General features: G+C 46.3%; 1 protein-coding gene across 5 annotated transcripts in view; it reads right to left on the minus strand.

Annotated features, from left to right (window-relative positions):
- SHROOM3 (shroom family member 3) overlaps positions 1-13,331 on the minus strand; it is a 304,580-nt gene that overhangs the window by 27,642 nt on the left and 263,607 nt on the right. For all 5 annotated transcript variants that reach the window (XM_087864063.1, XM_045790030.2, XM_087864065.1 and 2 more), the window contains 2 exons: positions 12,911-13,042; positions 3,961-7,183 (listed from right to left, as the gene is read on the minus strand). In XM_087864063.1, coding sequence (XP_087720189.1) covers positions 3,961-7,183; positions 12,911-13,042 — 3,355 coding nt within the window. The remainder of the gene's footprint in view (positions 1-3,960; positions 7,184-12,910; positions 13,043-13,331) is intronic.

The following is a 13,331-nucleotide window of genomic DNA, read 5'->3' on the forward strand; positions in this document are numbered from 1 at the left end:
AATCTATAACAATAAGGAGAGGGAAGGTAACTGTAGCTCAGAGAGGTTAAGTATTTTACCTACAGTTAAAGTAGAGGAGTTAGCATTCAAACCATGATGTCTTCAAAGCCGAAGATCTTTCCTTGAAATCTTAACAAGTGAGTAGAAGCTGGGCTGGATGCAATCAGACTTGAGCGCTTTGAGAAAAAGGAGTTCTGAGTATCTCCGATTTGCTCAAATATCACTCTAGGGAATGGGAATTCCTGTTCTCCATGGAACCTTATGGTCCTTCTAAAGTCTTTCCCTGTTCCACCCCCCTCTTGACAAGAATGTGCAATTAAGTGGGAATGTCTCTAGATCCCCTTTGAGCTCCTTGCCCACTAACGATTAAGTATATTTTCCCATTTTATTTCCTTTGAATTTCAGTATGAGAATGAGTTTAACTTCTGTAGTCACACGAGTTGGCCCCCAGAATATCAAGCTTAAGTTGATATTTATGTGGGTGTGCACAAGCTAAAGGAAGTTAGACCATTAAGAGAACTCTCTCAATCTGTCGATGACAATATCGTTTGGACAGAAGTCCAACCTAGTACAAGCCCAAGGAGATCAGTTTCTGTTGCATTTACTTGCTCTGATTTGGGCATATAATCATTGCCAAAGAAGACTTTTTCTTCTTACTAGTTTATAGAAAATAAAGTACTTATGGCAATTTAGGAAACAGCAATGGCTATGGGAGAAATACAAGGTATAGAGTTATTCCAGTAGACACTTGGGTAAATGTCTATTTGTGTTTGTTAGTTATCTGACTTCTGATGACTTCTGATGACTGACTTAAAAGACATCACATGTTCACATGGTGAACATCTTATATATATCAGGAACTAAGGTCAATGTATTCAGTGAGAACCAGAGAAACCTCTGACTCAGCAACTGGAGAAAACAACTCCCAGCCAAGGATCTTATTTCTCCAAAGGTGTTTTTTGGTTTTTTTAATTTTTGTTTTTTAATAGCCTTTGCTGGATTCTAAATCTGTGCAATGAATAGGTGTAAATTTCCATTTCCAAAGCAGAAATATTTGGGTATTTTCTGGCAGCTTTGCAGGGCCCACCCATTTTAAAAAGGTTAAGTTTTCCAAAGTTTCATAGAAAGTACGAAATAGGCAAGAATTTGATGTGTCCTTCAGCTCCATCACTAATATCCATTTGTTCTGCAATTACACTTCAAATGAAGAAGAATTAATGGAGAAGCGGTCCGAGGCTGCATGTTTCAGAGGACCACCGCTGGTAAGGAGAGGCACAGGCTGCGGAGTGAGCAGGTCTCAGGCTACGAGTGGTGGCAGCCTTCTGCAGTTATTTAGGTGCAAGAATGATCAGTTTATATGAACAGATGATTCCCATGCTAACCTGGTTTAGGAGGCAGAAATTGTCCTCACTGGTGGGCTTCTGAAAAGGAACTGAATCCTTGTCAAAAGCTTATAAAATACTGCTCTATTAGCATCTGGTTGGCAGGAGCAAGGAACATTTGTTCAGGATGCCATGGAATAAGCCAGCCCCAGAAAAAGACTCCATATTTTGGCTTTAACTTAGTAGGTAGGCAATTTCTACAGGGTTACTTAATTCCTCAGAGTTCTCTAAAGCTGGGATGAGATAAATTCTTATTGAATACTTTCATCAAAGCTTAATAATAATGGTAAAGTCTCTGGAATTCATGCACATAAAAATAATAATATCCTGAAATAACCACAGTAATCGTGTGGAGCCTAGTTTTACTTTTGTTTTTTAACTAGTTCTACAAACAGGGTAGAGGATGGCTGTATGAAGAAGATGCAAGAAGACCTTGCCATGGACCAGTCTTGGGCAGGCAAGGTTTGGTTGCTGGGTGGGAGAATGGGAGAAGGAGGCTCTGGAGCACAGTCATGGCACAGTGACAATCTGGGGGCTGGTAATCTGCTTTCAGAATCTATAGGAGCAAAGCAGCACAGATAGAGTATTTTATTTTGAAATATTTTCCCCTTTTGGCATCAAAGTCCCTAAATCAAATATCTAAATATGGTACTGACTTTATTGAAGAGGATGTAAATAATGTTCTGTACTTTTCTAAAAAAAAATTTTTCACATCACATATTCAGCTGGAATTTGGAGGAATTCATCCTTTCTCTACACCACCTATGTTTTAGCTTTATTTCCCAGTTTACCAGACTTGAGAAATATTTGGGGAGAAAGCAGAGTAACATTCATAGCTATCCCAACAATTCCCCAAGGGAGGATAATGAACTATAGTAAGAAATAGAAGATGATTTAGTTTTCACCTAAACATTTCTGTTTTCTTTAGAGAACATGGGAAGAAAAATTGAGAAAATGTTTGGGTTGTTGTTATGCTACTGAAGTCCGTCAAACTAGCTGAAATTGTATGTTACATCCATGGATTTTAAGTGTTCTAGTGGTAGGATAAGGAGTAGAAATTAGCTCTGTGCTTCATTCTGAGGGAAGGAAAATGGTTAGTGAAAGGTTATGGAGGACTGCCTCTCTACAATTTTTTGTGCATTTATACTGGGGAGAAAATATTTCTGGGCATTTTGGAACAGAAAATATCTAGATGGGTACAGTATTTTGTTTCAGAAGCAGTGCAGCAAAAAACTTCTCAGGCAGTAATGTATGAATCTTTCTTTGAAGCTGTTTCTACCAACTAGTTCCTCCCACACACAACCCCCAATCCTTTGTCAACATCCTGCCCATCCCTCACAGCCTGGTTCAAATACCATCTCCTTCAAGAGAAGCCTTTAGATGCCTTCAGTTAGAATTAATCACTCTCTCCTCCATAGCATATTATTTATCACTGGTCCCAAAGTATTCGCTAGTCTGGTGAGTCATTTATAGAGAAGTTCATCATATTCCTTGCTCAGTTGTGAGCCCCAGAAAGGCATGAGCATTGCTTCCTTCTGTGTTTCCTTCAACCTTGTAGTACAGTACTTCTCATATAACACATTCTCTACAAATTCTTGCTAAATGACTGACTTCTCTGCTGGAGAAAACAGAATGTGAGAAGGGACAGTGGAGGCATGTTCTCCCCTGTGCTAACATAGGTGTGAATTCCTAATATCTTCTTAGGTGGGAAGGGATCCATGACGTAGGCCTTTGATCTGCAGTCCACCGGTAGCAAGGAGTGACTAAGAATTAGGGAAATTAGCAGACTTCTGGGAGTTCGTGCTCAGGTTCTATTGCTAGCTCTGCTGAAATTTCCAGTGGAAAGCACTTCATTATCTTTGAATAGTTTGAAATCTTTATTAGAAAATCCTTTTTATGTGAGAATGTGAAAGTCTGTGATTCTCCTATCTCACCAAAGTGGTGCACTCCAAGAATTCAGATGGGAGTCAGGGAGACATAGGTTTGTTGTGAATAATATACTACACAGGAGGATTGTGAGGATTAATGAGATAACAAAGGTAAAGCATACTTAGCTGAGGGCCAGGAGTTGGATAGCCAATAACTATTAAAGTTAATAATTCTTCATGTTCTGTAAATGCAAAAGTCAGAAACAGAGGATGCAAAGCTAAAATCTTTAAAATACTTAGACATAGTCTCTATTCCATGAATATAAAAAAACCAAACCAGCAAAAATAATCCCTAACTTTTCCTAACCAAACCAGCAAAAATAATCCCTAACTTTTCCTAACCATGCATTCTTGCACTGAGAGGTGGATAACTTCCTAAAACGAAGTGTACACACACACACACACACACAGATATCTATGTGTATACATATCTCTATATAAGATATATGGATCTATACGAGATCTCAATACAACGCTATATATCTACATATCCACATCAGGGCACCGAGAAAGAAATCACTCCATGAAAACAAATGCTACTCTTTTGCATGTAATAGGAAAATTAAAGTGGCGAGAGGCGGGGGGGATGGAGAGCCTCACTAAAGCTCTGGGGCGAAGGGACCCATTCTAGAACCTCTGGTTGTACGTACCTGACGCTTCTTGTCTGCGGTGGGAGAGGACCGTGATCTCACATGAACAGGGACCGCCAGGACATCTGAGCGCTCCAGCAGGTCCTCTGCAGACATGGACTTCCCAGCCCTCTTGGCCGCGGCTCCCCAAGGGGAGGGCTCCCCAGGGGTCTTGTCCAACCTCTGGGTGCCCTTTGGTCCATAGTTATTAGCTCCACCGAGCTGCTCCCTCGGGGCTTGGTCCGCACATCGCCGTTCCCCTAGGAGGCGGCCTCCAGCGAAAGAGCTGCTTCGATCTCTGGGGACCCGTGGGGACTCCCCCACGCCTCCCACTGCTGTGGCCGGCAGGAGGACGGCCTCCCTGCGGGGCTGTAGACTGGGTTCCCGCAGCGAGCAAAGGCTGGAGGCCGAGGCGAGGCTGGGGCCTTCAGGCGCCGTGAGGCCAGGCTGCAGGTAGGTGCTCTGGGCGCGCTCCCGCAGCAGCCCGGGCTCCTGGAAGCTGCAGCCGGCGGCGGAAGAAGGCCGCTTGCCGGTCTTGCGCTGAATGTAGTCGGCCAGTGCGCTCTGCTGGAACTGCTTCAGCTCCGGGCCCGACAGGCTGAGCGTGGAGCAGGCCTTGCTGTCACGCTCGAAGATGCGGCGCCGGTCCGCTACCGTGCTCTCCGGGAACCGCAGCCCCTTCCTCTGTGGGCTCAAGGGCACCGGCTCGGCCTCCTCCGAGATCCCCACCTCGTTCATCTTCTCAGGCTCTGAGTAAGAGCGCTTCTTCTGCTCAGGGGTCAGACGCCGGCGCGGCCCCCTTCGGGCGGCAGGGGGAGCGGGTTGGGCAGGCCCGTCCTCTGCGGGGGTCACACTGTGCCGCTCACGAGGGGTGTGCGGGGAGGCCGAAGCCGCTGCCTCTGGGCTCCTCAGCCCCACATGGGCGGAGGCGGGCCGCGGGCGCCAGGGCCTCGAAGTTGCGGGTGTCCCCAGCTCGAGGTCTCGGCGGCGAAAGGAGGTGGCCCCCAGGACACGGGACTGCGCGTCCTTGATGCTGTTCCGGTAGGCACGGCTGAAGGGGGCATCCAGCACCGGTGACTCGGGCGTGCCGGGCCTCTCATCCAGCCACATGGGCTCCTTCTCCGCCTCGCTGAAGAGCTGAAAGGTGCTCTGGCTGCGCATAAGGTGGGTGTCCCGCCTCGGGGTCTCACTGCCTTGAAGTTGGGGGCCACGGCTGACATCGGCACCCCTCCTCAACTGCTGACCATAAGGCTGCCAGGAAACCTCTTCCAGCTTTGGCTCCTCGTTTTTGAAGTGCTGCTCCCCATTGCCTATGGGTTCAGTGGATTCAGAAAAACGGACATTGGCTTTTGTCTCCTCAAAGTCATTCCCAAAAGTATTAGAAGTTGCAAGTGTCCTGTTGGGCCTGTAGTTATGGCCATAACTAGAGCTGCTCACACTTGGGGGTCTCTGGCTCCCTTGCTCTCGCTGCTCGATCTTGGAAACCTTCTCCAGCACAGAGCAGTGGGGTCTCCCATACTGAAAGCCCTGCAGAGCCGAAGTGCTGCTGGAGCTGAGCCGCCTCCTGCCCAGACTGGATGTCTGCTGGTGGGGTGGGGAGGGAGGGTCCTCGTACCTTGATTCTGAACTGGAGAAAGAGACCAAGGCACTGGTTCTCACCTCGGGTCTTGGATAGGAAACTGGCCTGTCCAGATGGCTCCTGTGGTCAGGAACAGCTTTCTTTTCAGAGTCTTCTACCTTGTTGTTGACTACAAAGGTAGACTGGCTCTCCAGGTAGCCCTCCTGGGTTCCTCCTCCTAGCTCCAAGCTGCTTTGCCTTCTTAGACTCTCAGGAATGTTTTGGAGAGAGGAAAAGGCTGACTTGGTCCTGCCAAAGTTGTTCGACAGGCTCTGGCCTAGGCTTTCCCTCTCCAGCCTCTGCTGTAGGTTGGCATTGTGGTCTTCATGTAAATCACCCTCCCAAGGCTCCGAGGGCCTGGAAGATCTCTTGTCTTCACCCACTTGCCAGGCCTGAGGGGATTTGAGGCTGTGGTAATTAGAATATGGTTTGTTGCTGTGGGCACTCTTTCTTTCATTGGGATGTGAGCTGTTGCCTCGGAGAGGTGTAAGCTGTCTCTCCAGGGAGGTATCCTCCTCATTTTCAGGTACTGAAGGGAAATGGACTTTGTAGGGGACACATTTGGCTGAGGTTTCAGGTTTCCTCTCTATTGGGGACACTGAATCATGTTCTAGAGGTTGGTAGAAGGCAAACCCAGGCCTGCTAGATCCATTTTGGTTCCCGTTCTCGTCAAAGGTCCCCATCTTGTCACAAGCTCCATGAGGAGCTGTATACCCACTCTCCTTGGCCAGTGCTGGGTAGAGCGTGCCGTTACTACTCACAGAAGGCTGGGGCACCTGAGCAAAGTGTGGCTCCAGAGAAGGTACCGGGTAGATGCCAGTCGGCAGCAGAGGCTGGCCAGGTTGGGCCTTCTGGGTGTAATTATGCTTGGGCTTTGCTGGGGGGCTGTTCTCTGGACTCTTCTCTAGCACAGTGTGCAGCTGTTCCTCTATGAAGGGAGATTTCAGGGAGCCTGCAGGGTTTGCCTGAGGCCGACAGAACCGCTTCTGATCAAGGCTAGACCAAGAGCTGGGTCGTTCTCGCTGCCGAAAGGCTGCATAACTGTCGCTCCGAGCTGGGGGCAGGGGTGCGCCCGCTTTAGGAGGAAGGTTGGGAGTGGCAGTCTCCAAGGAACTGGGGCACTGCTGGCTCCAGGATGGGGGTGGTGCTCCCCTGCCCCGAGGAACATGCCATTTATCATAGCCCTGACCATCTGCTGATGCTCGGGCCTCCCTACCTTGGAGAAGCAGGGCTGAAGAGTTCACTTCATATTCGGCTGAGACTCCCCTCCGGGGATCATAGACTGTCTTGACATAGCGAATGTCTGCCTGCCTCATCCCTTCTAGGAGGCCACCCCGAGCAGAAGTGGTGTCCATGGAGCCTGACCGCTCCCGGCTAGAGATGCCAGGGGGTGGATACTCTAGGATGCTAGAACTGGTGGAGAAGGAGCTGTAGGCTGAGTCTCTCTTGTTATGGAGGTGGCTGAGCTGGTCAATGCTGCTGGTGGACTTGGCAGGGGAAAGAAGATGGCAGGGTGGGTATCCCCCACTGGGCTCCAGGCTCTCCATGCTCCCCTGGGAGCTGCAGTGGTCAGGGCTTCGCCTCAGATAAGCATGGTCAAAGTTGGAGAGGTCACTGGTAGAGGAGCTAGAAGAAAGGGAGACAAAGCGGTCAGCACCACTGAGCTTGTTACCATTTGGGAGGCTTACGGGCAGAGGACCCAGCTTATAAATGTACTCTTGTGCAAGATGTTTGGTTTTGGAAGGGTGGGTGAAAAGGGCCATATTTGGGCCTTGCTCGGCCTTCTTGTGTGTTGTCACTAGGAGTAATTGCCCAACACTGTACCCTATGGGCCTCTAATTAATCACCCGGGCTTGCAAGGGGCGGAAGGGGGAGCATAGAGGAAGCCGCATGGCCTCTGGGTACAGGCAACACACTGATGTGATTTGCTAGGTGCTGAAGTGACATTCTGTGTGTGCCAAGAAATGAGAGGTGGGGGAGGAAAGAAGAGAGGAAGAAGAGGAGGAGAGAGAGAGACTGCAGTTTTGTGTCTCTTGGGGCTATTTGTGGGAAGAAGGGGAAGAGCTTAGTAAGAGACCAGGCACGTGAACCGGGTGAGGGAGACTTCGTGTGCACGTGTATATGTTTTTAGTTAATATCTTTCCTTTTTATGGAATTGAAGGGCTATACCCTGGCAATCTTCCTGGAATCTCAACCACTAGAGACAATTTGTTTGTAGTGAGAAAGCTAAACACAAAGCTGAATGAGAGAAATTCAGAGAAATGGGAGTCAGAAAAAGCTGACAGGAGAGGGAAGCTTTATAAGAAGTCTTAAATACAGGAGTCCATCACCTGTGGATGACTTCCCAAAGCCCAAGCAAAGCCTCCTTCATACACTTAGAAAGGTAAGACCTTCTCCTTTACATAGTCCTCCAGGTGATTTTCAGAGCCTGCCGGGGGAAGGGGAATGACTCTTAATCCTGGCATGGCATTACCCAGAGAGATGCCTCAGAACAAAACTACTTATAATTAGCTTTAATTACAAACGTCAAAATATACTTCACCAAGCATGTTGGGGGAGTGAGGGCATATACAAAAGAATAAGTGGTTCAAAAATCGAACAATCTCGAAACCGTTCAAATGTTTGTGACTCACCATTCTCTACAGAAGGGTAGACACTAAAATTTTTTGCTAAGCTTTTGTACTTTTAATGAATAGGCATTTAAGCATTATTAAAATCACGGGACTATTATATTTCTAGATCTCATTTAAGCAAATACAGTGTCTTATTGGCTTAAGTATAGGATAATGCTTTATGGCTGGCCTAAATCCAGGGTCTGTGGCAAGAGATTGGAAGGACCATACTCTGACTCAAAACGGGCACTGGAATTCAAGGAAGACTACATTCTCAGCAATTCATCTCAAGAATGTAAATCTTTTTTAGACAAAGTCAATGTACTGAATGGAGCATCCCACTTTGGGAGGGACAGGTATATATAAATTCAAGGGAGAAAGGAAGGAACAGCTCTTGAGCCAGCCAGATTAGAAATGTCAGTCCTGGCACTCAATGGTATGGCATATGTCACTGCCAGATTTTACCCCGTTCCCCCTCCCTTCCCAGTTCCCCTTCAAATGAAGAGACTGTGTTAAAAACGTATATGACAGCTCAGTTGAGGATAATCTTGTATGACCCACTTACGCTTCCCGTATCTTCTCTAACAGAAGATTCAGAGCTAATGTTTCGAGTGGAAATGGAAGCCGTATATCCCATCATGGCTGTTTTGCTCACCAACTCCATGCAGTGGTAGGCACTACTTAATCCCCCTCCCTGCTGCTGAGAACTTTAGCAGTCTTTCACTGAAAGGATAATTCAGATCTACTCAAGAACACACAAAAAGTCAAAGTGAATAAATAGAACTGAAACTCTCACTATTGAGTGGGAAGAAGTGTCATTACTAACATCTCAAAATGTAGATGATGTCTAGAAATATTAAATCACTGGTATAAATATCTTTAGGCAGAGCAAGGGTACAATGGGTTCCATTTTGTGGCTAATGGAAACTTAACCCACCAAACCTCAGGTGGAATGTACCATGTGAGGATTGTGACATGGTCTGTGCTACTCAGGGAGGGCTCTGTCCCTTGGGAATCCCCATTCCCAAGCTGAGTGGGGAGTAGGACTGAGTGGTGTGCTGTGCCATCGAGTGCACTGACATCACCCTCTACAGGGTTCTTTCACCACTTTCTGCAAGTCGTCATTTTTATTATCTTTGCTATTCCTGCTTCCAATATCACACGTTTAATGGGGGGTAAGAAGAACTTGGGATGAGGTCTCCATTCCCTGCAACAGTTCCAGCCCACACAGAGATGGCCTCACTGTCAAGATAAGTGTGTCAAGCTTCTTATCATGGTCTGGCTAGCTCCCAACCTCATTTTCTACTGTTCTCCTCTTGCTTGCTGCACTCCAATGTAATGGCCTCCTTCCTGTAATTCAAACCCATGAAAGATCTTCCAATGTCTCAGGGCCTTTGTACCCACTGTTCCCACCACATGGTATGCTCACTTCTTTAGTCAAGTCTCTGATTGAGAAAAGACTTCCTGGAACACAAGAGCATCTAAAGAGCATCTCCTCCATCCTTAACCCCCGTTACTCTGCTTATTTCCTTCATAGTACTTAACACTACTTGACATTACCTTATATCCCTTTCATTATATGAAAGAGACTTCAATTGTGTCTGTAATGCTTAGGATCTGAAGCAAACATGACAAAATGTTACTTCTGTGGTTGATCCATGTATTCTTATAACATATAACTCTTATATTTACTCTTTTGTGGGTTTAGATTTATTTTCTAAATACTTAAAACAGCAAAGAGCACAAAACAAGTGTATGAAAACAAGTACACTCATAGATCGTGAATTCTCTAACTTAGATGATCAAATGTTTGGAACAGGCTGGGCTAAATAATTCTATTTGATATAAGACTTCTGAGTCTTTAATAAACTATTGTTCATATGATGTTCTAAAAGGAAAACATACTAAACAGTGTTTTCTAAATTAATTTGGTCCTAGGAACTTTTTTCCAAAGAGCATCTAAAGGATGATTACTCCATGGAATAGACCTTGGTCAACAAATATTATAGAGTGGGGGTTTTTTCTGTCTTGTTTGGCATTATACCCCCAATAACCAGAAATCACCTGAGAGGTAGTACTGGTTCTTCAGCATTTTGATACTGTTACTTCAGCCTCCCCTGAGGGGCTGGATTACATGACTTTTCCAGATCTCTTCTGAAGTACTTTAATACTGAGGACCTTTGTGTGAGAATTCTGTAGGACAGCAAAGGGACCGTGAGCCAGGTCTGACAGGAAGCAGCTGAAATACAGGTTCAGTGAAATCCAGATCTAAATCAGCTTGCAGGCAGTTAAAATCACTTCTCTTTTGCTTCCCTTTCCCCCAAGCTCCCTGCTTCTCCTGCCTCCTAATGAGAAACAGATCCATAAACTCAGGACTGAGATTGGGTTTCTAGAACCAAAGGAAGGCTGTCAGAGGGATGCCAACCAACTGGTTTGGCACACCAGACGACTGGATGTCACTGTGCTCCCTGGAAAGCCACCTGGAGTGCATCTCCACTGACAGCCGCCAACATCAGGCCCTCTGAGCAGAACACAGAGTTGGGGTGAAACGTCTGCCAGTGCTGCAAGCCTGAGGTGTGGACTGAACAGACCCCAGCATGACCTGTGCTGGCCAAGAAGAGAATCCTCAGGTCTGTAGTGCTGTGGGTAATGTGAGTTTGCTTTTGTCCTTGTACCCTACACTCCTTTGTGCAGACGGTCGGGGGATCTGTCCCAAAGCTTGCATTAGAAGGCAAAGTGATAGATCCACCTGCCTGAACCCCTCTGGAGGTTGGGACGGGAAGGAGGACACGGGAGGTACAGACACGCAGCCTTCAGAGCACTACACTTCCGGTGCCAGCTCCACAGTTCTCCAGGGGCCAACTCTCTTGGAACTCACCATAGTGTCTGCAGGCAGCTCATCTAAGCACTGACTGCAGTAGTCTTAACTTCTGCCCATGTGTTTTACGTTACAGTATGACCAGGTTTAGGGCCTCCTGGGGAACTAAGGTGTTGGGAAGCTCCACAGGGCCCCACTGTTTAGGAGCACTCTGTTAATACACAATTGCATTTTATGTGCATGCTGGTTTATGCCATTGACTTTGAAATTATTATCAGGTTTCACTGTGCCTCTGATAAGTCTTCAGCCTAATAACTGTAATTGTAATTATTGAGTGCTTATTACGTTCCAGGAACTGCACTAAATGTTCTACATGTTGTGCTTAATCCTCACTATGATCCAGTGGGATACATATTAATTTCATCTTACAGACAAGAAAAACAAGATCAAAGAGGTTAAATGACTTGCTCAAGCTCATCTAGTAGGTAGTGAAGTTGGGATTTAAGCCCAAGTGCCTTCCCACTGTGCTTTCTTTCCTTCGCACTGCAAGGCCCTCCACATCTCACTTTCCAAAGGCCCAGAGAGCAAAAGTGCTCTGCCTGGTACAGGTGGCGGCCTGATGTGGGGCTGTTCTCTGAACTCAGATGGCAAGAATAAATTCTTTCAGGGTTATTGGGGGGGACATGGGCAGGGGAGAGGAGTGTCTGTAACAAGGAGGGTCACCAGGAAATTCTTTTCTGTGGCCTGAAGCCTACCCCGATGTGCCAGGAGCCACATCCATCAGTGAGAAGTCTAGGAATTGGCCCTTGATTTGACCAGACATCAGTGTTAAGGGTTCTGAGTCCTGGCCTTGCCAAAGGTGGAGCCACCATCTGTTAGTTAAGTAATCCTTCCAGAAGTCTTGCCCCCCCCCCCCCGCACCTGACCCATCAGCACTTGCATCTCATTTGCATATAGGACCCATATCCTCTTGACCCTCCCCTCCCTGCCATTACCCTTATATAAGCACTTTCAAAAAGTCCTAAGCAACAGAGTCTAACTCCCTGGCATCAGAAGAGGGATTCTAAATTTGCATGGATTCTGAATTTGTAGTAAATGTAGGGGAGTCCTGACTGAATAATATGTCTGGTGGTCAAGTTTGACTTCCCTCTCAACTGTGTCAGGTCTGATTACTACAATAAATCCCTTCTCCCATGACACTGGCGGTGGCCTTGCCTTTTTCTGACTGAACCTTGACTGATAAAATGACTAGAGACACAGAGGAAGTAAAACTAGTAGTTATATGCCATGGCTCTGACTCCTGGCTTGGATTTGAGTCTGGACCCAGGTCCTGATCAGTTGTTTGACCTTGGACAAATTAGTCTCTCCAAGCTTCAATTTCCTGTTTTGTAAAATGAGGTTAAGAATACTGTGTCTGTTTTACAGGTGTAGATGAAGGCATGTCGTTATCACGTGAGATAATGTTCACACTGAGCAGCCCTAAGTGTGTTAAGTTTTTGGGTTGGAGCTAAGCTGGATAACTGGCCTAACAGAAGGATAAAAACGAGTGGGGAGTTCAAATACATGAATAAGACATTCAATAAAAAGCAGATACATATTTGGCTAAGAAGGACAGTAAGCACTGAGGGAAGAAGTTGGTCAGTTTTTCTAGTAGTGTTACCATGTGTAATTGAGAAATGTCTGAGAATGGACAGACCCTGTGGTTAACTCAAATGGCCTCCCTTTGTGCCAGTCTGGCCCAGGATATGAAGATAACTGGTATACATTAGGAATTTTTAAGAGGATGAGGAAGGTGGTGGGTAGAGAGGTTTAATACTCTTGGTGAGTATAAGAAAATGTTCTCAAAACAGAAGATAACATTCTTTTCTGGGAACAAGACCTAGGAAAGAAGAAAAGCCCCAAATCTCAGCTGGGGCCACTTACCTGGAATGGTATCTCTGGGGCCAAGGAGTGCCAATCGTGCCCGGAGTTATCTGCATCATGCTGGCATCTGGTTGGTTCTCCCCAAATTTGGTTAAGTGCCAAGAGTGAGGTCGGCCTGCAGGGTCACTGCGCCTGGGGAAATAGAGGAGAGGGACCGCTCAACATTAAGAGCATTCTCAGCTGAGTTTCTTCACTGATGGGATTTATAGATTTAAAAGCAGAGACTGCTGTATCCTCAGAGATCAAAAATAATTAATACTGGAAAGTAGATCTTACTGCTTATTCCTCTTACTAACCATTGTGATTTTCTGCTTTATCAATATTTTTATTTTCATTTTGACATAATTTCAGACTTACATAAAAATGTTGCAAACTTACTATAAAGAATTCCTACATAAACCCTAGTGCACGTGAATGCAAA

Source organism: Ursus americanus, chromosome 8 (genome assembly GCF_024610735.1).
Source record: "Ursus americanus isolate L20-20 chromosome 8, mUrsAme1.1.p, whole genome shotgun sequence".
Lineage (NCBI taxonomy): Eukaryota > Metazoa > Chordata > Mammalia > Carnivora > Ursidae > Ursus > Ursus americanus.